We start from the raw sequence: 21,323 nt of genomic DNA on the forward strand, positions 1-21,323 counted from the left end.
AACGGAGGTCCGGAAACAGGCGGCAGAAGACTTCACAGTCTTCAGAGAGGTAGCGCACAGCACTGCAGCTGTGCGCCATTGTTGTCACACGGCTCACTGACACGGTCACGGAGGGTGCAGGGCGCTGCTGGGGGCGCCCTGGGCAGCAATATAAATACCTATTTGGCAAATAAATACATCACATATAGCCATTAAGGCTATATGTATGTATTTTAACCCAGGCCAGTTATTAAAAAACCGGGAGGAAAAGCCCGCCGAAAAGGGGGCGGAGCTTATTCTCCTCAGCACTCAGCGCCATTTTCCTGATCAGCTCCGCTGGTGAGGAAGGCTCCCACTCTCCCCTGCACTGCACTACAGAAACAGGGTTAAAAGAGAAGGGGGGCATAAATTGGCGATATAATGATATATTAAGAGCGCATATATAGAAACAACACCTTCTAGGGTTGTTATATACATTATAGCGCTTTTGGTGTGTGCTGGCAAACTCTCCCTCTGTCTCCCCAAAGGGCTAGTGGGTCCTGTCCTCTATCAGAGCATTCCCTGTGTGTGTGCTGTATGTCGGTACGTGTGTGTCGACATGTATGAGGAAAATGTTGGTGAGGAGGCGGAGCAAATTGCCTGTAATGTTGATGTCACTCTCTAGGGAGTCGACACCGGAATGGATGGTCTACTTATGGAATTACGTGATAATGTCAACACGCTGCAAGACGGTTGACGACATGAGATGGCCGGCGGACAAATTAGTACCGGTCCAGGCGTCTCAGACACCGTCAGGGGCTTGTAAAAACGCCCATTTACCTCAGTCGGTCGACAGACACAGACATGGACACTGACCCCAGTGTCGACGGTGAAGAAACATACGTAATTTTCCTTTAGGGCCACGAGTTACATGTTAAGGGCAATGAAGGAGATGTTACATATTTCTGATACTACAAGTACCACAAATAAGGGTATTTTGTAGGGTGTGAATAAACTACTTGTAGTTTTGCCTGAATCAGATAAATTAAATGAAGTGTGTGATGATACGTGGGGTTCCTCCGATAGAAAGTTATGGGCGGTATACCCTTTCCCGCCAGAAGTAAGGGCGAGTTGGGAAACACACCTTAGGGTGGATAAGGCGCTCACGCGCTTATAAAAACATGGCGTTACCGTCTCTAGATACGGCCGCCCTCAAGAAGCCAGCTGATAGGAAGCTGAAAAATATCATGACAGTATATACACACATACTGGTGTTATACTACGACCAGCAATCGCCTCAGCCTGGATGTGCAGCGCTGAGGGGGCTTGGTCGGATTTCCTGACTGAAAATTTTGATACCCTTGACAGGGACAAGATTTTATTGACTATAGAGCATTTTAAGGATGCATTTCTATATATGCGTGATGCGCAGAGGGATATTTGCATTCTGGCATCAAGAGTAAATGTGATTTACATATCTGCCAGACGAAGACACGACAGTGGTCAGGTGAGGCAGATTCCAGACGGCATGTGGAAGTATTGCCGTATAAAGGGGCGGTCCATCGGACCTGGTGGCCATGGCAACAGCTGAAAAATCCACTTTTTGTTACCCCGAATCACATATCGGCAAAAAAGGACACAGTCTTTTCAGTCTCAGTCCTTTCGTCCCCATAGGGGCAGGCGGGCAAAGGCCAGTCATATCTGCCCAGGGGTAGAGGAAAGGGAAGAAGACTGCAGCAAGCAGCCCATTCCCAGGAACAGAAGCCCCTCACAGCTTCTGCCAAGTCCGCAGCATAACGCTGGGGCCGTACAAGCGGACTCAGGTGCGGTAGGGGGTCATCTCAAGAGTTTCAGTACGCAGGGGGCTCACTCGCAAGGGAACTCCGGGATCCTACATGTAGTATCCCAGGTGTACATTGGAAATTCGAGACATCTCCCCCTCACACAATTCACAGGCTGTATTCCCAGCAGGTGATAATCAAAGTACCCCTCTTACAACATGGAAGGGGGTAGTATTCCACACTATATTGTGGTACTGAAGCCAACCGGCTCGGTGAGATCTGAAATATTTGAACACTTACATACAAGCGTTCAAATCAAGATGGAGTCACTCAGAGCAGTGATAGCGAACCAGGAAGAAGGGGACGATATGGTGTCACTGGATATCAGGGACGCTTACCTACAGGTCCAAATTTGCCCTTCTCACCAAGGGTACTTCAGGTTCCTGGTACAGAACTGTCACTATCAGTTCAGACGCTGCCGTTTGGGTTGTCCACGGCGCCCCGGGTCTTTACCAAGGTAATGGCCGGAATGATGATTTTTCTTAAAAGGAAACATGGACGCTTTCCTGATAAGGGCAAGGTCCAGAGAACAGTTGGAGGTCGGAGTAGCACTATCTTAAGTAGTTCTACGTCAGCACGAGTGGATTCTAAATATTCCAAAATCGCAGCTTTTTCCGATGACACGTCTACTGTTCATAGGGATGATTCTGGACACAGTCCAGAAAAACGTGTTTCTCCCAGTGGAGAAAGCCAGGGAGTTCTCCGAGCTAATCGGGATCCTCCTAAAACCAGGAAAAGTGTCAGTGCATCATTGCACAAGAGTCCTGGTAAAAATGGTGGCTTATTACGAAGCAATTCCATTCGGCAGATTTCCCGCAAGAACTCTTCGGTGGGATCTGCTGGACAAATGGTCCGGATCGCATCCTCAGATGCATCAGCGGATAACCCTATATCCAAGGACAAGGGTGTCTCTCCTGTGGTGATTACAGAGTGCTCATCTTCTAGAGGGCCGCAGATTTGGCATTCATGATTGGATGCCGGTGACCACGGAGGCCAGCCTGAGAGGCTGGAGAACAGTCACACAGGGAAAAAATTTCCAGGGAAGTGTGATTAAGTCTGGAGAATTCTCTCTGCATAAATAAGCTTAGAGCAAATTTATAAGGCTCTAAACTTAGCAAGACCTCTGCTTCAAGGTCAGCCGGTATTGATCCAGTGGGATAACATCACGGCAGTCGCCCACGTAAACAGAAAGGGCGGCACAAGAAGCAGGAGGGCAGTGACAAAACTGCAAGGATTTTTCGCTAGGCGGAAAATCATGTGATAGCACTGTCAGCAGTGTTCTTTCCGGGAGTGGACGACTGGGAAGCAGACTTCCTCAGCAGGCATGACCTCCACCCGGGAGAGTGGAAACTTCATAGGGAAGTTTTTCAGCATGATTGTGGACCGTTGGCAAAGACCAAAGGTGGACATGATAGCGTCCCGCCCGAAAAACGGGACAGGTATTCCGCCAGGTCATGAGACCTTCAGGCGATAGCTGTGGATGTTCTGGTAACACCGTGGGTGTACCAGTCAGTGTATGGGTTCCCTCCTCTGTTTCTCATAACCAAGGTATTGAGAATTATAAGACATAGAGGAGTATGAACTATACTAGTGGCTCCGGATGGGCCAAGAGGGACTTGGTACCCGGAGCTTCAAGAGATGCTCACAGAGGACTAAGGGCCTGGGGAGCTAAGAAGGGACTTGCTTCAGCAAGTACCATGTCTTTTCCAAGAATTACCGCGGCTGCGTTTGACGGCATGGCGGTTGAATACCGGATTCTGAAGGGAAAAAGGCATTCCATAAGAGGTCATACCTACCTTGGTCAAAGCCAGGAAGGAGGTGACCGCACAACGTCATCACCACATGTGGTGAAAATATGTTGCGTGGGTAAGGCCAGGAAGGCTCCACGAAGGAAATTCAACTAGGTCGATTCTGCACTTCCTGAAAACAGGAGTGTTTTGAGTCTCAAATTGGGGTTCATTAAGATTTAAATTTCGGCCCTGTAGATTTTCTTCCAGAAAAAATTGACTTCAGTTCCTGAAGTCCAGATTGTAAAGGGTGTATTCCATATACAGTTCTTTTGTGCCTCTAGGGGCACCGTGAGATCTCAACATAGTGTTGGGATTCCTTAAAATCATATTGGTTTGAACCGCTCAAATCTGTGGATTTGAAATATCTCACATGGAAAGTGACCATGCTGTTGACCAATATCTCACATGGAAAGTGACCATGTTGTTAGTCCTGGCCTCGGCCAGGCGATTGTCAAAAAGAATGGGCGGTTTTGTTTTACAAAAGCCCATATTAGAATTTTCCATTTGAACAGGGCAGAACTGGGACTCGTCTCCAGTTTCTTCCTAAAGGGGTGTCAGCGTTGTCACCTGAAACAACCTATTGTGGTGCCTGCGGCTACTGGGGACTTGGAGGACTCCAAGTTACTAGACGTTGTCAGGGCCCTAAAAATATATATATATATATATATATATATATATATATATATATATATATATATATATATAGTTAGGACGGCTGGAGTCAGAAAGTCTGACTTGCTGTTTATATTGTATGCACCCAACAAGCTGGGTGCTCCTGCTTCTAAGCAGTCTATTGCACGCTAGATTTGTAGTACAATTCAGCTTGCACATTCTGTGGCAGGCCTGCCACAGCCGAAATATGTAGATGCCCATTCCACAAGGAAGGTGGCCTCATCCTGGGCGGCTGCCCGAGGAGTCTCGGCATTATAACTTTGCCGAGCAGCTACGTGGTCAGGGGAGAACACGTTTGTAAAATTTTACAAATTTGATACTCTGGCTAAAGAGGACCTGGAGTTCTCTCATTCGGTGCTGCAGAGTCATCCGCACTCTCCCGCCCGTTTGGGAGCTTTGGTATAATCCCCATGGTCCTGACGGAGTCCCCAGCATCCACTAGGACGTTAGAGAAAATAAGAATTTACTTACCGATAATTCTATTTCTCGTAGTCCGTAGTGGATGCTGGGCGCCCATCCCAAGTGCGGATTGTCTGCAATGCTTGTACATAGTTATTGTTACAAAAATCGGGTTATTACTATTGTTGTGAGCCATTTTTTCAGAGGCTACTTCGTTTTGTTATCATACTGTTAACTGGGTTCAGATCACAAGTTGTACGGTGTGATTGGTGTGGCTGGTATGAGTCTTACCCGGGATTCAAGATCCTTCCTTATTGTGTACGCTCGTCCGGGCACAGTACCTAACTGAGGCTTGGAGGAGGGTCATAGGGGGAGGAGCCAGTACACACCATGTGACCTAAAAAGCTTTTTAGATGTGCCCTGTCTCCTGCGGAGCCCGCTATTCCCCATGGTCCTGACGGAGTCCCCAGCATCCACTACGGACTACGAGAAATAGAATTATCGGTAAGTAAATTCTTATTTTATATCATCCTTAGGGTCAGTTGTCTGGTGAGGGACAGGATTCACTTCTGTTTGTCCACATATAATTTATGACTGACAGCCACCAGCACTGGTTTTGCCCATTACATTGACCATAAATAATTTGACACCCACGGCACACAGTTTGAGAACCACTGATCTAGACACGTAAATGGTGTGATTCTTATGTATTTCTGTATAACGGCATATGGTTACATTCTCCATTGAAAGTATAAGACTGCATTTGATGTGTCTTTTATTCTACTGATGAGAAAATATTTGTTTTCATTTTGAAACTGCAAAATTTAGTTTTCCATAAACCTGCTCATTGTGAGTGTGTTAGGGTCAGGGAATGACACGTGAGGTTCCATAAGCCTGCTTCCTTGGAGCAATGGGTTAAAGTGCACTCTCGTCCAGCAGCTCAGTGTGACAGGGACAGACAGTACTGATCCAGTCATTGCAGTGTGTAATAATGCAGTCCTCCTTCCAGCAGAGGGGATTGTTGGAAAGCCATTTGCCTAGTCAGCCCCCACCCCCCCTCCTCACCCCCCTCTCACTCCCTCACCCCCTCCCCTACCCCTGTCTTGCAGTCTGACTGCCTGAATAGTTACACTACTCTTCCTGTTTGGTTAGTCAGTAGTCAGTTAGGAAATATGTTGCTAGTGCAGAGTACAGCTGTTTATAATCCCCATAGCTAGCTCCACGCCCTCTGGCCCTGAGCCTGCTTCTCTCTCCCTCCGTAATGTACTAACAACCTCCCCTCTGATTGGTGTTATATTTGTCTCTCTAATTCTTCCAGCCAATTGAGCCAGAAGAGGAGCTGCTAGTCTGGTACAATGGAGAAGATAACCCTGATATAGCAGCTGCTATAGAGGAAGAGAGAGCTGCCAGCCACAGAGGCAAGAAGAACTCGCCTAAATCCAGGAGGGGTATGGAACAGGGGGCACTGAGGGTTTGGGTGGGAGGGGGTCGTTTGTCATTGAGTGGGGAAGGGAGGAGGGATGTCTCCATGCTGTGTGTATGTGTCTGGATGTCGCTGTGACCTTTCCCAGACTGTCTCTTACACCATCCCTGTGTCTGAATCATATGATGTGTATGTGGCATGTCCTCCCAGCTCCCTCCGCCAGCTCCGTGTTTATAAATAGAACGCCGGATGGATACATTGTATCCGTTTCTCAACGTTCCATGTAAGACGCGCTGGCAACATCGTATCCAACTGACAGTTCGGGGCTTTTTCCCTGACGCTGGGGAGTTAGATGGCTACAGAAGTTCGGGCTGGGGCGTCATCCCGTGGCTGGAGCTGCTGTGGAGTTTACACTGGCGATCAGACAGCCATGTAAGATGATGGGGGAGAAGGATTACAGTACAGGAGTATTACCGTAGCCTTCACTGTGTCTTGCATCCAGGTTGTGTTCTTTGCTGAAGTCTCCACATATGTATTTATTATTTTATTTATTTATTTTTGCCCTGCATCTTTTATGACAGCCTTGGTTACATATATTTAGCTTCGAGCCTGGCTATAAACTTTGCGAAGCAGCCAGTATACAGTAATACTATGTAGGGAGAGACTGACTCTACACTGTGTCGTGTAGCCTGGGCAGGGCCTGCTGGGGGAACAAGGAAATGGTGATGTGTGAAGTATTTGGATGTAGTGATGAAAAGATCTATTGCTCAACTTGTTCAGAACTGGGAAAGAGAATTCTGATTTCACGGGTGGCAGATCCGTGATGATTTTATGTTTATTTAATTTTGTGCTCAGTCGTTTAGAGTGTTTGTTATTGAAGTTTAATGATTATGCAACACTGATCAGCTGGAGCTTTTGGATTGTTTTAGCCAATGTAGCAGGCCTGCAATGCAGATTGTCTAACATAGTCTCTTACATATGAGGGAGATTGTTTGTCTGTGACTAAAACACCAGGGGTTGCGTATCATGGAACGGTCCTTCTTTCCAAGGGACTTGTTCCTCCTTGTAAGGCAATATGTGTTTTTGGGAGAAAGCCAGAATGTGTCTTAGTGGCCGTCAGGTACTTGTAGACTTACACTTAAGAGTTTTGTGTGTCAGGGGAATCCCAACACTTTACAACGTGGGTCGTTTCAGTGATCTCGACGAGATTTGCTGCATTATTTGCATAAAAATATCTATCTGTCGGTATCCGGACTCTGGGTCGACACCACTTAGGTCAACACCCATTGGCCGACAGTGAATAGGTCGACACTAGAAATAGATCAACATGCAAAAAGTTCAACATGAGTTTTTCACATTTTTATTTTTAAACTTTTTCATGCTTTACGATCCACGTGGACTACGATTGGGAATTGTAACCTGTACCGAGCGCAGCAGTAGCGGGACGAGGAGCCTTGTCCGAAGCATGGCGAGCGAACGCGGTGCTCGAATTGGGACTCCTGGTCACTTTACAAAGAAAATGACACCAAAAAAGCATGTAAAACTCCTGTCGACCGTTTTTCATCTCAACCTATTTCTAGTGTTGACCTAGACACTGTCGACCCTGAGTCCCATCTATCTATCTATCTATCTATCTATCTATCTATCTATCTATCTATCTATCTATCTATCTATCTATCTATCTATCTATCTATCTATCTATCTATCCTGTATACTATACATAAAATGTGGGTGTAATTCATAGCAAGGACTATATATTTAAATAGTGCAGTTCACTTTGAAGGGAGCAGCAGTTATTTACAATTGGTTGTATAATTACGTTATTCTTCAACTCTTTTTAAAATGGTAAATGTCAGAGATCAAGGACATACAATTAGCATGGCCAAAGATCTGGCTATATATGACCCACACAGCCCTATTACCTTGTATGGCATTATATTTTAATATATGTATTTGCGAACACAGTTATGAATTGCTGTCCGTCTTGCGCCTTATGTGCCATATATATGGCTTCCTAAAGGCCTTTCATTTTGGATTAATTTACCACAATCGTATTACACAATGCTGTCTATAGAATACGTAATAATTTTACGTCCGTTCTTGCCCCCATTGGAGCAAACAGCCTAAATTTCCTACCGCACATACAGACTTGTGTCTATTTTGGACAGCAGTCAGTTCAGTGTCTATTCCAGTGGTTCCCAAACTTTTTCCAATCATGGCGTCCTAGAGTATAACAATTTTTTTCACAGCACCCCCAGGCCACACGTTTCTTATTGATAAATTTAGAAGGAAATATTAAATTTAAGTAAATTGTGTTTATATGTCATCCTTAGGTACAATTGTGTGGTGAGAGGCGAGATTTGCTTCTGTTTGTCCACATATTTTATGACTGGCAGCCACCAGCACTGCTTTTGCCTATTACATCGACCATCAATAATTTGAATTTGTCCTGAACCACCAACCCGGGGCACCCCTGCAAGAGCCTCACAGCACCCCAGGGTGCAACGGCACACAGTTTGAGAACCGCTGGTCTATTCAAACTCCATACAGTTAGTGTCCTTGTTAAAACAAAACTCCTGGCATCAGTTCTAACCACTGTGTTACTGTAGTCTTTCTTCACCAACTCTAAAAGGGTCACCTCTTTTGACTAAATTGTTTTAAAAGTGTTTGGACAAACCATTTTTGTCATAGCATGCACATACAGGCCAGCCCACAAAAAACTCAGATAGTGGTGGCTTTCCGTGTCATTACATGGCTTCTTTTCCATGTTTACCTGATTTATCTAGTGCATTGGGGACATTACACTTGGAATCGATACTGGCCCCATACTAAATGGATGGTGGGTGACATTAATAAATATCAGTTGTCATGCCTTTAGTGAGCGCCTTGCATTTTCTAAGGCTGCTGTATTCTAAACAGATCCCACTTGGAGAGCATTCTGACACGTTTTATATGAGCTTCCCTAGCTATTCAGTTCAGTGTGATGTTATGCCTGACTAGAGGATTGAGGGTGCGAGCAGAAGTCCAACAAAACTAATAGCACAATGCTGTTTTCTGCCCATAGCGCAGTGGAAACAGCATCGCGCCAGGCACATAAGTCAGAGAATGGCGGTTAAACACCAAGCTTAAGGTGCAAGAACCAGCATTCTCCAACATAACAGCACGAATTGAATAGCTCTGGGACATCCTTCCCGGCACTATTCAATTCACGCTGAACTGAATGTAGCTCAAAATATATTATATTAAATAATAATCCAATAGCCATATAAATATTTACTAAAAAGGGAAATGAAGAAGTTTTTTGTTTTTATATGGTACACTTTTCCCAACTAGCCACTGTGGAGTCCTAAGTACCTAGGTTCACTCGGTTCGCTAAACCATGCCTTGTAATTGATCGCCCCTTTAAAAAAAATCGTCAGAAATCGGCCGGCATCCTGCACGGCTGTTGAACGCAGACTTCATTACATCCCGGCCCTGGACTGTAAGCGTGACTTGAGGAACAAGTTTAGGAACAACTGCTTTTGCCAATAATCAAGAACCTCTGACTGTGGGGTTATTTTTCTTTTTGTGTTTATATTACTTTTAATGGCTTTGCCTGATGGTTATATTCCATATTAAAAAAAATATTCCTGGGAAGTTCCTTGTTAAGTATTTATTTTCTGCTGTATTCATTTGTGCAGCACTGCGCTGATGGGATACGGTCATTAGGTCGACCACTATTGGTCGACATGGTCATTAGGTCGACATGAACACAGTCAACATGGAAAAAGGCCGACATGCGTTCTTCACTTGATTGGGAATAATAACCTGTGGCGAGTGCAGCGGTAGCGGAGCAAGGGGACACGGTCGACTAATTGGAGTTCCCCGTCACTTTACAAAGAAAACGACACCGAAAAAAAGTTTTTAAAAAAACCATGTCGACCTTTTTCCATGTCGGCCTAATGACCATGTCGACCTAATGCATGTCGACCAATAGTGGGAGACCTAATGACCCATACCCCCTCCGACCACTGTCAGAGAAATTATGACACACCCCATACAGACAAAGACAGATGTAAGTAGTTATGAAATACTCTTACATATTCTCAAGCGTGAAACATAAACTTCTTTTTGTGTGTGTGTGTGTGTGTGTGTGTGTGTGTGTGTGTGTGTGTGTTTTTCATTCCACTGTAAGGCTCAGATTTGTAACACCTCAGTGAGAACATGCATTAGCAGAATCTTGTGTTTCTTTCCAGAGTCAGAAGCTGAGAGGCGGTGGGTCTTGATCCATATGTTTTGTATGCTTCTAAAGTAAATGTAACGGGATGTTTGATACGGTATCCGTTCACATGGTCGACCATGTTATGGTCGGCAGTCATTAGGTCGACCACTATTGGTCGACATTGACATGGTCGACATGGACACATTGTCGACACATGAAAAATGGTCGGCGCCTGAAAGGTCGACACATGAAAAGGTAGACATGAGTTTTTCAACTTTCTTTCCTTTTGGGGAACTTTTCCATACTTTACGATCCACGTGGACTACGATTGGAACGGTAATCTGTGCCGAGCGAAGCGGTAGCAGAGCGAAGGCACCATGCGAGGGGACGCAGTGCACTAATTGGGGTTCCCAGTCACTTTACGCAAAAAACGACACCAAAAAAAGTAAAAAAACTCATGTCGACCTTTTCATGTGTCGACCTTTCATGTGTCTACCATTTTTATGTGTCGACCATGTGTCCATGTCGACCAATAGTGGTCGACTTAATGACTGTCGACCATAACATGGTCGACCATTCATACCGGAACCGTTTGATACTGCCTGGAGGTGTGGAGCTCCTGGGATCTCAGAGCTTGTACTTTGTGTTTTTCACGTCACTGGTTGTTATGATTTTAAATACTTTATGGGATACAAACCCACTTGATGAAATACTTTATGGCTTATAGGTGTCGCTGGTGATGATACAAAGCCAGTTTTTCCTTTTTTAAAATTATCCCCTTGTCATTAGTACTGATTGGTTTCTTTTCACGCAGTAGCTTCCTTCACGGTGGGAAAGTGACTGGTCTTTAATCAGGCTTATTACCTTGTTAGACGTGCATCGGGACAGGCAAGGCTAATACCCACATTTTAGAACTATGATACTGATAAGGGCACCATATTCTGAGTCTTGAATTAACTACAGAGACCGTCTTTTTGTATGGGCCATCAGTACTGCCATCAGAAATCTATAAGGTGACCTCTGCCTATTACACAGATCAGTGTATTATGGCTTCCAATTTTAAATTACCCATACAGTCCTTTTTAAAGTTCACTATTTCTAAACAGGCAGTTTTAAAGTAAAATATTTTGTGCCTTCCTAGTACAGGGTTTTCCCCCTAACTCGCACCTTGCCTGCTGTGTCAGAGAAGCTCCTCCCTCCTAACTCGCAGTCTGCCTGCTGTGTCAGAGAAGCTCCTCCCTTCTAACTCGCACCCTGCCTGCTGTGTCAGAGAAGCTCCTCTCTCCTAACTTGCACCCTTGCCTGCTGTGTCAGAGAAGCTCCTCTCTCCTAATTCGCACCCTGCCTGCTGTCAGAGAAGCTCCTCCCTCCTAACTCGCACCCTTCCTGCTGTGTCAGAGAAGCTCCTCCCTTCTAAATCACACTCTGCCTGCTGTGTCAGAGAAGCTCCTCCCTTCTAAATCACACTCTGCCTGCTGTGTCAGAGAAGCTCCTCCCTCCTATCTCGCACCCTGCCTGCTGTGTCAGAGAAGCTCCTCCCTCCTAACTCGCACCCTGCCTGCTGTGTCATAGAAGCTCCTCCCTCCTAACTTGCACCCTGCCTGCTGTGTCAGAGAAGCTCCTCCCTCCTAACTTGCACCCTGCCTGCTGTGTCAGAGAAGCTCCTCCCTCCTAACTCGCACCCTGCCTGCTGTGTCATAGAAGCTCCTCCCTCCTAACTTGCACCCTGCCTGCTGTGTCAGAGAAGCTCCTCCCTCCTAACTTGCTCCCTGGCTACTGTCAGAGAAGCTCCTCCCTTCTAACTCGCACCCTGCCTGCTGTGTCAGAGAAGCTCCTCCCTCCTAAATCACACTCTGCCTGCTGTGTCAGAGAAGATCCTAACTCGCACCCTGCCTGCTGTGTCAGAGAGGCTCCTCCCTCCAATGTCTGATATGAGTTCATAATGATATGCCAACAATCATAAAGTTGACTTCAGGATGTTGACAAGGTTCTCTATGTCGACTGAGTACAAGTTGACATGCTTATGATGTTGACATTGCCATAGAGTAGACACATTAAAATGTCAACGCCTCATTCTAACCTTAATGCTAACCCTGATATTTGTGTTGTCAACATTATGACTATAGACATGTCATCTGTCAACATTTTAACAATGCCGACATGGTACAGTTTGACATTGTGGTATCAGCATAATGACTTTCTTTATAGTCCTTGTTGATATGCTGACTACACCATATGATATGGCTAAAACAGGTGTATCATTGCACATAGGTCCGGCCGCTTGGCTTGTAGTCAGGATCTTGGACACATCTTTCCAAATTAAACGATTGAGTATTTTGCTTACTGAAGCCATAATTATATGGTGTTGTAGCATTTTACAGGTAGAGAGAGTTCTGAACATATAAATATATATTGTAAGCTTGCGTGCAGGGCCTTGCTACCTCTGTCTCTCTGTTATTACTCGGTTGGTTCTTTGATTGTTTCCAGTTGTAAAGCGCAACGGAATATGCTGCGCTATATAAGAAACTGTTCATAAATAAATAATAAACACACCTTTTTAAATCCATGATGTATTGCATGCAAAAGAAATAAGTGTTTGTTCCCCTTGCAGCACAAATGGCTTGCCCAGGTGCACCGTTACTCTGGGCCAGATGCAATAGCGTCCGAGTTCGCCGGACGTGCGGGTTGCCAGCCGAACTCTGAAGTCCATATGCCTTAAGGATCATCTTGGCCTATATTACTCAGCACTTGTCCATGTTTTTTTTTTCCTTCTTTTAATAGCTTCCCAGAAATACCTTCTTTTCAGGCTTTTATGTTTTGCATGATGCCACGTAGAATGGGAAGTCTCGTAGTCTTTCTTATTCCTGCCCCGGAACCCAGGTGCTTTGCATATTACTGGTCTCACCAGTGCAGGGTGACATATACGTTCTGGTGCTAATGGATAGATTGCATAAACTGTTGGGACGTTGCCAAAGTTCAGCAGAAAAGGAGTTTCTCTTTCTGTGAGTAATTTGTTCCTTTTCTTCCTCTTTCAAGTTTCTGGCATTTTTCTTTTTAAATGTTTGTGAAAAAAAGAGACGGAGTGGAAGTGTACAGAGCAGGGAATGCGGGTAGTACCCCTGCTAGATGGTCTTCCGTCCTGGTATTACATTCACCACTACTGAATGAGTGAACAAAGGCTGGGCGACGCTGTTGTAAATATAGCCAGCTTCCGGCCTATCCTGTACATGATCTGCTCTCTTGTGTTTAGTAATACAGACTGTGGCAAAGTACGCTTCCCTGTCGCCCTGTTCCGTTACACCAAAGCAGCGCTACTGGCCACAGAGCGCCATTCCAGGCACCATACTATCCAGATACAGATACACCAATCACTGAATATACCGGTTTCACTGTGTAAGGTAGCATGCTATACGCCCCTGGCTGTCATGCCATGCTATGAGGGATTGCGCAATTCTACTGGCGCTCCTCCTGTTATTCTTGTCTTGGTGCTTTTTAGTGTTGGTTGTTGAGTTGACATGGAGAGTGAGAAGGGACAGTGTGAGTGGCTTCACAGCCAGACCCCGCAGTAATACAGACTTTCCATGTGGCTGGTATATTATGGTAGGGTCTGCTAATAATGTGGTGACTTTGTATCCTCTTCAGGAATGGTGTGATATAGGTTATATTGGTGGTATAAGAAGACGACTGGTAAGACCCCTGATGCATATTTACCAATATTTTAAAATAGTTTTCAAAGACTTTGTGATCTTCCAATTGCACAGCTACTAGCATGACTCACAGTAACATAGAAACATAGGATTTGCCGGCAGATCAGAACCACTTGGTCCATCTAGTCTGCTCTAATACATGTAGGGCTGTGGTGGGTATTGCACTTAGTGCTGTGTGGCAGTAATGCCAACCATTACACCACCCATACTGTAGTGGCTGGATCAGTGGTGGCTACCTGTGACTGAAACTCAAGCACAATATAGTGAGTAAACAACCCCTTCTGGAATACCCTGCACTGGGAAGCCGTGGCTGGTTGTATGATGTTAAACTGCAGATCTGGCATTATGGAACATAGCGGACATTGTTTTTGGTGAATACTCTGCATTGGATGGGAGATGAGCAAAATCTTTGCCTCAGGACTCATCTGACGCAATGTGTATTTGAAAGGCCAATTGAGAATACACAGATTTTGTTTGACGCTTTTTTTTTTTTGTCATGTCGGTTTATTTCAGTTTTACTTAATTTATTTTAAACAATAATTAAAAAATATTCTTATGGCACCTGTCAGTCTTCCTTCAATGTGAGTGTTTATTCTTGACCTAGGAATCCTCATAATAATAATAATAATTATTATTATTATTATTGTTGTTATTATTATTATTATATGTTCTTCCTGACTAATGCTAATAATTCTGATCTGTTTGATAATAATTCTGATCTGTTTGAATATTTCTATCACATCACTCCTGCACATGATCAGCCTTGTTTCATATTCCAGGAGCACAATAAACTGAGATTATGTACAAAAAGCACAAATTAATATTTTTTTAATGTAAAAAATATATAATAATAATATTACTTTGTTTTCTTTAAGGAAATATTTTAGTTACCAAGAGGCAAGAAAAAAACACTTTACTTGTGTTTCACCAGAAGTGCAACACTAAAGCCTTGTTCACACTCAAGTGTGCCTTAAATGAGATTGGCTATGGTTCTTTTTAATTTGTTTTGCATGCGCTTTTCATTAGTTGTGCCTTTACCAATACAATCTAGTCTACTGATTAGCGCGTGTGAACATACGAAACGTTAGGACATGCTACTTTCTGTAATTACACAGCGTCTTACTATATAAAGGGGGGTACACACGGAGAGATCCATGCTTAAATTCTACTCAATCTGACTAGATTGCTTAGAAATTAAGCACGGATCTCTCCGTGTGTAGGGGTGCCGGTGACAGCGATGCACGGTCCAGCGCGTCCCACGCGTCGCTATCGCTGGCTCTAGATTTGGCATCTAGTGATATCGCTCATTTCACCACTGGGTGAAATGAGCGATATCACTAGATGCCACTAGATGCGCTGAGTGCTGAGCTGGAGGAGAGATGTGTGCTGAGCAGTCTGTGCTAGATCGCTCAGCACACATCACCCTCCGTGCCTTTGGATTATTGGAACCATTTACAGTGCATCCGGAAAGTATTCACAGCGCTTCACTTTTTACCCATTTTGTTATTGTACAGCCTTATTCCACACTGGAATAAATTAATTTTTCCCCTCAAAATTCTACACACAATACCCCATAATGACAACGTGAGATTTTTGTAAATTTATTAAGTTATAAAGCTAAGAAATCACATGTACATAAGTATTCACAGACTTTGCTCAATACTTTGTTGATGCACCTTTGGCAGCAGTTAGAGCCTCAAGTCTTTTTGAATATGATGCCACAAGCTTGGCACACCTATCTTTGGGTAGTTTTGCCCATTCCTCTTTGCAGCACCTCTCAAGTTCCATCAGGTTGGATGGGAATCGTTGGTGCATAGCTATTTTCAGATCTCTCCAGAGATGTTCAATTTGATTCAAGTCTGGGCTCTGGCTTGGCCACTCATGGACATTCACTGAGTTGTCCTGAAGTCACTCTTTGATATCCTGGCTGTGTGCTTAGGGTAGTTGTCCTGCTGATAGGTGGACCGTTGCCCCAGTCTGAGGTCAGGAGCGCTCTGGAGCAGGTTTTCATCCAGGATGTCTCTGTACTTTGCTGCATTCATCTTTCCCTCTATCATGACTAGTCTCCCAGTTCCTGCCGCTGAAAAACATCCCCACAGCATGATGCTGCCACCACCACAATTCACTGTAGGGATGGTGTTAGCCACGTGATGAGTGTTGCCTGGTTTCCTCCAAACATGATGCCTGGCATTCACACCAAAGAGTTCAATCTTTGTCTCATCAGACCAGAGAATTTTGTTTCTCATGGTCTGAGAGTCCTTCAGGTGCATTTTGGCAAAATCCAGGTGGGCTGCCATGTGCTTTTTTTTTTTTTTTTTAACTAAGCAGTGGCTTCCGTCTGGCCACTCTACCATACAGGCCTGATTGGTGGATTGCTTGCAGAGATGGATATCATACTGGAAGGTTCTCCTCTCTTCACAGAGGAATGCTGTAGCTCTGACAGAGTGACCATTGGGTTCTTGGTCACCTCCCTGACTAGGGCCCTTCTCCCCCGCTCGCTCAGTTTAGACGGCCGGCCAGCACTAGGAAGAGTCCTGGTGGTTCCAAACTTCTTCCATTTGTGGATGATGTAGGCCACTGTATACATTGGGACCTTCAAAGCTGCAGATATTTTCTTTACCCTTCCCCAGATTTGTGCCTTGAGACAATCCTGTCGCGGAGGTCTACAGACCATTCCTTTGACTTTGTGCTTGGTTTGTGCTCAGACATGCACTGTCAAGTGTGAGACCTTATATAGACAGGTGTGTGCCTTTCCAAATCATGTCCAATCAACTGAATTTACCACAGGTGGACTCCCAATTAAGCTGTAGGAAGAACATCTCAAGGATGATCAGTGGAAACAGGATGCACCGGAGCTCAATTTTGAGCTTAATGGCAAAGGCTGTGAATACTTATGTACATGTGATTTCTTAGGTTTTTATTTTTAATAAATTTGCAAAAATCTAAAAAAAAAAAAAAAAATTTCAAGTTGTTATTATGGGGTACTGTGTGTAGAATTTTGAGGGAAAAAATAAATTTATTCCATTTTGGAATAAGGCTGTAACATAACAAAATGTGGAAAAAATTAAGCGCTGTTAATACTTTCTATTTTGAATAGGATCATTAAGAGCATATAGATATGAATGCCCCTCCTTGTTTAGCCCAGCGGTCTATGCACTAAACTCTAGAGCAGAGGTTCCCAAACTGTGTGCCGTGGCTCCCTGGGGTGCCTCGGGACACTTGCAGGGGTGCCCTGGGTTGGTGGTCCAGGACCAATTCAAATTATTCATGGTCAATATAATAGGCAAAACCAGTGCTGGTGGCTGCCAATAATAAGATATGTGGCCAAACAGAAGCAAATCTTGTCCCTCACCACACAACTGACCCTAAGGATGACATATAAACGCGATCTACTTAATGTAATATTTCTTTCTAAATTTTTCAATAAGAAATTTTTGGCCTAGGGGTGCCGTGAAAAAAATTCTGATATTCAAAGCGCCGTGATTCAAAAAAGTTTGGAATCCACTGCTCTAGAGAGAGATAACGTGGACAGAGATAAAGTTCTAGCCAATCAGCGCCTAACTACCATGTTACAGGCTGTGTTTGAAAAAAGTCAGTTAGGAGCTGATTGGCTGGTACTTTATCTCTCTCCACGGCTTGGTACATAGACCCCATAGAGAGCAACGATAATGGGTATGCTCACAGGATGGCAACATTCAGTATGCCAACATTCACAGTGTCAATACTGACAAAACGTCAGCATTGTCAGAACGTTGACACAGCATATTAGAGTTAGGGGTAGGCTGAAATAGTGGTTGGGGTTTGTAGCTGTAGACATGCTGAATGTTGACCAAGTAGACCACTCATCTCGTGTTGTATATTACAGAGGTGACTGATGGAATGGTTTATGCTTCAATAAATGACCATCCGGAAAGTCAGGGTGGTCTTCAGTTTGACGGCGGCCGGCCTCCCGACGACCAGCATACCGGCGCCGGAATCCCGACCGCCAGCATGCCGGCAGCTTTTCTTCCTCTTGGGGGTCCACGACCCACCCTGGAGGGAGAATAGATACATCGTACCCGCAGCGTGGCAAGCGCAGCGTGCCTGCAAGGGGCTCATTTGCGCTCGCCCTGCTGTCGGTATGCCGGCGGTCGGGATTCCAGCGCCGGTATGCTGACCACCGGCATAACATACTACACCCGAAAGTCAGGGTTCTAACACTGGACAATGTATTTTATATGGTCATGGTTGGTCCTGTGATTCTTCTGTACATTACCAGCAAGGAAGCCTTGGATAAATAAAATGCATAAAAATGACGAACATACCAGTTTTATATGCTGTCATTGTTTTTCTTTGGGATAATAATGATAAATAAAAAAATTGTTAAAATATTTTTTATCAAGGTAATTTTATGTTCTAGACCACTGGTTCTCAACTCCAGTCCTAAAGTGTACCAACAGGTCATGTTTTCTGAATTTCTTTAATCATGCACAGGTGAATTAATCTATTTTGCTGGTTCTATAATTAGCCCACCTTTTTCCATAGATAGAAATCCTAAAAACAGGACCTGCTTGGGGTGTAACTTGGGGCTGGGGTTGAGAACCACTGCTGTAGCCATAAAATGTATGTTGAACACAGCAGCTGATATAGATTTGTATCAATATCTGATGTGACAGCCAGAAAATCCAGCCAGGCCATGATCAGGATTAGATATTATTTGTATTACTTGTTTCCTTGATGTGAACTATAAGGTTCCTGGAGTAATAGGTGATACGTTTCACATCAAAACAGATGTAAACATAATGCATAGAATAAAAATAATAGCTCTCTCCTTTCCCTTTTTAAAATAATGATGTCATCAGATGATTAATATACAAAAATAGAATACAATAGGATAGCTAAACCCACATAAGAAAATGAAAACAGCCTGAGGGGAACATTTACTAAGCAGTGATAAGAGCGGAAAAGTGAGCCAGTGGAGAAATTTCCCCATCAACCAATCAGCAGCTCTGTATCATTTCATAGTATGCAAATTATAGATGTTACTTCAGTGCTGATTGGTTGCCATGGGCAACTTCTCCACTGGCTCACTTCTCCGCTCTTATCCCTGCTTAGTAAATGTACCCTTAATACCTTAAACGCCCCTGTAAAACATTTTGTAATATGTTTTGCCTCTGTAAAAATGTACGTTTTTGTTTTTTTTTCTCTACTTTTTATATTTTGCCTTTAATATATATTTTTTTATTATATCACTCAGAATTATTCGATCACTCAGAATCTTTTTGTGATCACATCTTCTCGTGCACCCCTGTGTAAGGTAATTTATTTAATCCTGTGTCCGCTGTTCTCCTAGTAATGTTGCAGCAGCAAAGCTTGGTGACTGTCTCACCTTTTATAAGCCAGAAGTCACTTGGCAGGTGGCTTATAAAAAGCTCTGAGATTCCGGCCAAACTCGCACATTTTTCTAAAGGGGCAATCGTTTACAAGGAAAAACTAACCAGGTTTTGCCTTTTAAATGATTGCCACTTTAAAAAAAAAAAAGTTTGACCGTAATCCCGAAACTCTGGCCGTCTTGCACTGCATCACACCCGGCCCAGTGTATGTGTATGGAAATGGTTTCATACAAAGACTTTGCAGAATTTAGGATTCCCAGTTTATTATATGGGTGCTAGGCTTGTATAGTTTATGTAGTTTAAACTGCTCTTGTAGGCATTTTACAAGTTGGCAAGTTGGTTTTTCAAAGCATTTTTTCTTTTCTTTTTATTTATTTTAAACACTTTAACTCCTGTAACAGTTTAGCGTAAGTTTCTATATCATCACCAACACTTTGTCCTATAATACCAAGCTATGTTTTCGTTATAGTGGATGTTTCCTAAATGTGTCAAAAGTTCTGTACATCAGTACTTGTTTAGAAACCAGGAATATTTTTGTAATGTACTTTTTATCCTAGCGATACTTTTGACCTTAGTATTTCTCTCTTCCCACATTTTGTATGCAGTTCAAGGTAGTTTTGAGGTTATTTCAGGGCTGTTACCTTATCTAGCTCTTATTTTTCCCTGAGAACTTGTATATACTATATTATATTTCCTTGTGTTCCTACTTTGGTGGATCATGTGAACAAGGGAATACTTGGACAACACTTCAGTATCAAAAAACGGTTTACTTTCATGCGGTCTTCTATTCTTATGTGCACATTAAAAATAAGATGAAGCTCTGGTTAATCCTGGCACCGTTGTCTGTGCAGGCCAAGTGTCTCCAAGATAAATGGATAAGAACCTGGTTGCAGGATAGGAAACAGATAGTTGTAGTAAATGGAGTGCAATCTATGGAGGAAAATGTTACCAGTGGAGTACCCCAGGGATCTGTACTCGGACCAGTTCTCTTTAATATCTTTGTTGGTGACATTGCAAATACTATTGAAGGGAAAGTATGCCTTTTTGCAGATGATACAAAGATATGCAACAGGGTAGACACACCGGGAGGGGTAAAACAAATGATTGATGACCTAGCTAGGCTTGAAAAATGGTCAAGAACATGGCAACTACAGTTTAATGCTAAAAAATGCAAAATCATGCACTTGGGTCTCAAAAACCCAAAGGCTAAATATAGTATCAAGGGTACTATAATGGAAACTACTGAGGAGGAAAGGGATTTAGGAGTCACTATTTCAACTGACTTAAAGGCAGGAAAGCAATGCAACAAAGCAATGAGAAAGGCAAGTCAGATGCTTGGTTGCATAGGCAGAGGAATCAGTAGCAGGAAAAGAGAAGTAATAATGCCACTGTATAGGTCATTGGTGCGGCCTCATCTGGAATACTGTGTCCAGTTCTGGAGACCATATCTCCAGAAGGATATAAATACATTAGAGAGTGTACAAAGAAGGGCAACTAAAATGGTGCATGGCCTACATCACAAAACTTACCCGGAAAGGCTAAAAGATCTTAACATGTATAGTATGGAGGAGAGAAGGGAAAGGGGAGACATGATAGAAACTTTCAAATATACCAAAGGTTTTAAAAAAGTTCAGGAGGGAAACATTCTTCAAAGGAAGAAAAGTATTAGAACTCGAGGACATACACTGAAACTGGAGGGAGGCAGGTTCAGGGGAAATTTAAGGAAAAATTATTTCACAGAAAGGGTAGTGGATAAGTGGAATAGCCTCCCATCAGAGGTGGTAGAGGCTAAGACTAGAGCAATTTAAACATGCTTGGGATAGGCATATGAATATCCTTACAAAGAATTAAGGTTCAAAAAGGGTTGCGATTACCTAAAGGATAAAAAAAATGGGCAGACTAGATGGGCCAAGTGGTTCTTATCTGCCGTCAAATTCTATGTTTCTAAGATCCGCAGTTT

General features: G+C 43.6%; 1 protein-coding gene across 4 annotated transcripts in view; it reads left to right on the forward strand.

Annotated features, from left to right (window-relative positions):
• The window catches only part of PRDM2 (PR/SET domain 2), a 282,691-nt gene that overhangs the window by 222,881 nt on the left and 38,487 nt on the right, over positions 1–21,323 (forward strand). For 3 of the 4 annotated variants that reach the window (XM_063943520.1, XM_063943519.1, XM_063943522.1), the window contains one exon: positions 5,979–6,108. In XM_063943520.1, the coding sequence (XP_063799590.1) occupies positions 5,979–6,108 (130 nt within the window). The remainder of the gene's footprint in view (positions 1–5,978; positions 6,109–21,323) is intronic. The other variant, XM_063943521.1, reaches the window with a different exon arrangement.

This window comes from Pseudophryne corroboree, chromosome 10 (genome assembly GCF_028390025.1).
Source record: "Pseudophryne corroboree isolate aPseCor3 chromosome 10, aPseCor3.hap2, whole genome shotgun sequence".
Classification (NCBI taxonomy): domain Eukaryota; kingdom Metazoa; phylum Chordata; class Amphibia; order Anura; family Myobatrachidae; genus Pseudophryne; species Pseudophryne corroboree.